At 45.6% G+C, this 2979-nt stretch overlaps 1 protein-coding gene across 1 annotated transcript in view; it reads left to right on the forward strand.

Moving 5' to 3' along the window:
* Positions 1 to 1465: 1465 nt before the first annotated feature.
* hmcn1 (hemicentin 1) overlaps positions 1466 to 2979 on the forward strand; it is a gene marked incomplete at its 5' end in the record, with an annotated part of 147653 nt that continues 146139 nt past the window's right edge. The window contains one exon of the mRNA XM_083647511.1: positions 1466 to 1727. Coding sequence (XP_083503637.1) covers positions 1466 to 1727 — 262 coding nt within the window. The remainder of the gene's footprint in view (positions 1728 to 2979) is intronic.

Genomic DNA, 2979 nt, shown 5'->3' on the forward strand with positions numbered 1-2979 from the left:
ACTGGGCCCGGGTGGGCTTTATTGTGTTTCAATTCCTCAACTATTTTAATACGGTGTTTGGATTTGATCTGTTCACTGTGTGTTTTTAACAGCTGTCTTAAATAAATGTTCATTCACTCTCAGTCAGGGGGCACAAAAAAATACTAACAGTTGATACTTACAGAATTCACTGGAAAACTGGTTGACTATGTACAATGTACCTGTATTATGGTTGTTATACTGCCATTTTATCATATTTCATGTCAGTCACTGTCAGTGCATGGGTCTGAATCCAGACTACACTTTTCTTTGCCATCAAGGCTGCAAGACTGATTAATTTATTTGTTTGTCTTGTAAACACTGACTGTTTTGAAAACAAATAAGGATGATGATGATGGTGATGATGGGGATGATGATGATGATGAAGATGACGATGATGATGGTGATGGTGATGGTGATGATTTGTTGCAGTACAGTTGCTGTTATTGATAAAGTCACTAGGGTACTACCAAGTCACTACTAACAAAGCATTAAAGCTCTCACTCTGGGAGCCATTATAGTGCCATGTGGGCACTCAAAGGTGGCAATAAGATTATGTTGGTGTTTAGGGAAATGTGAAATCAAATTACTTGCAACCACTAGATGGCAATAGCGAGGCAGATGGAAATAACTGGCGCTTTCTTCTGCTGCTTCTTGTCTTGTAATGCCAACTTCAGCATAGTTACTATCTTCCTTCATGTATGTCTGTATTTTAAACTTCTAGTTCTCTGTGTGCACTTTCGCTTTGATTTGCCTTGATTGATTGCATCTAAACAGTTCAAATCTCAACAAACCTGTGTGAGAGAGAGCTGTGCAGCATAACGGTTAATGATGCTATGTTGGGCATGTGTATCGTGTTACAATGTGAATGCCAATATGCTGCAGCGTTTTTATCCCATGTCTCTAAACCCAAAGGTAGACTAAATAAATTAGGATCTTTACGCACGGGGTCCCTCCTCGAAGTCCCCCGAAAATACCTTGTCCAATCAGAGCCGTGCTAGTCTGCATGCAGCCCCCCCCCCCCCCCCCTCCCCTGCCAGCTGAGAGGTGGTCTCTGTATCACAGGGCTGAAGAGAAGAGCCCCTCTGACTCGACAGAACCTGCAAACCAGAGAACGGCTTTTGTATGAACTTCAGAGAGCCAGGGAGAGGAGAGGTGAGAGGCTGCAGCACAGTAACTACTAGGCTAGTGCCTACAGAAGACAACTGAGAGGCGCACGCAACAACTGCAGCACCAGCAAGGAATTAGCCTATTTTATTTCCTCGATTTTTGGCTGATGTTGTTGTGTGCACTTTTGTAGAACATTTTAATCACGTTTGAGCCCATTTTTGAGAGACCGATGTCTGTGCCCATATCTCGAGATTATTCACCCTGAGGTTCTTACTGGAGAGAGAGAGAGACGAGGAGACACCCGATAACTTTGTTTGAGAACACCGTTGGATCTGAAATGGGCACCAGACTCGCGTGGCTGTCCCTTGCGCTGTCAGTGGCGTTTTCCACCGGGCAGGAGACGACAGAGACCGGGGCCGTGGTGGCGGAGGAAATCCCGGAGGGCGCATCCACCCTGGCGTTCGTCTTTGATGTGACCGGCTCCATGTACGACGACCTGGTCCAGGTTATCGAGGGCGCATCCAAGATTTTGGAAATGTCTCAGAGCAGGACGAAGAGACCCCTGTATAACTTCGCCCTGGTCCCCTTCCACGACCCAGGTAGGCTGCACACGAGTTCAGTTATATTGACAAGATTCTGAATCACACTGAATTCAGTGTGCGCAATTGGTGCACTTTATAGTGCTAATTGCGCATTGTTTTTTGTTTGTTTGTTTGTTTTAATTCTAGGCTATATGTTTATTTATTAACATTTATTGCTCACTGGCTTTGTACACGGTTCTTTGCCATGGAAACAAAAGCAGGCAGAAATGTGAGAAATCGGATAGTTTGTTCACACTCCTCCGCCTAATGTTCCTCACACCTCCGGAGCAGAGCAGGGACTCTGGGGGACAGATGTTCCGGCTGGCGGTCACTATCATTAGCATTCCGCTTCGGTTAGTGTGTGTGGCTTGGTGGTTTGCACTGCGGCTTGATGATTATCATCACACCATTGGGTGCTCTCTCATTCGGAGCAACTAAAACCTAGAGACAAGTCAATATATCATTGGGCTATTTAACAATAACCTTGGGCCCGTTTTCAGGCAGGATTTCCAAAATGATCAGGGTGCGGGTGGGGGTCTGAAACTTTTAGGGGGTGAATTAATTTGGTCATTTGGTGCTGTCAGTCAGTAGGCTAGCTGGCAAGGCAAATAAGATCAACGGGCGGGGGGCATTCAAGACAACAATTGTTGGCTTTGGTCACTTTAGTGACCCAGTATCTGCTAATTTCTCACACTGACCAAGTCTTGTCTGTAACCCAACTCCACTTGTCCCTAAAACAATAAGTCGATGCAAATATTAACTCTTGAAAGTTTTGGGGCAAAATGACGACATTGTCATGAGATGCAGGGACTTTAAAGGCTCAGTGAAGTTTCCGTTTCAGCGAGTCTCTAATTACAATTCACTGCTCGGTTCACTCACCTGCTCGACAAAAACGTCAACAAAGGGCCCTGTCATGGCATGGGGGTTTGTGTGCTGGTGTGGAGGTGAGAAGTGGAAGGTATCCGCCGGCGGCGCAAACGCTCCATCATCAGCAACAACAACAGCAGCAGCAGCAACAGAGCGTGTGGAGAGCGAGTGGCGCTGGAGCCGGTGCGCTCTCCAAAAACGCATGTAGACCTATATATCTACAAGATCATCTATCTTCTATCATGACAGGCGAGACCACCTCTGACCAAAACCTAATCACCTCCCTCACGAAAATTCTAATAACCCTTCTTAGGGGCTTAGTGTGGCTGCGGTTCTCTAGTGACCATCTTATTGCATTTTTTTTACTTTGTCCATTCCTATCTTATCTTATCTTATCTTATCT

This window comes from Poromitra crassiceps (genome assembly GCF_964638095.1).
Source record: "Poromitra crassiceps genome assembly, chromosome: 12".
Taxonomy (NCBI): Eukaryota; Metazoa; Chordata; class Actinopteri; order Beryciformes; family Melamphaidae; genus Poromitra; species Poromitra crassiceps.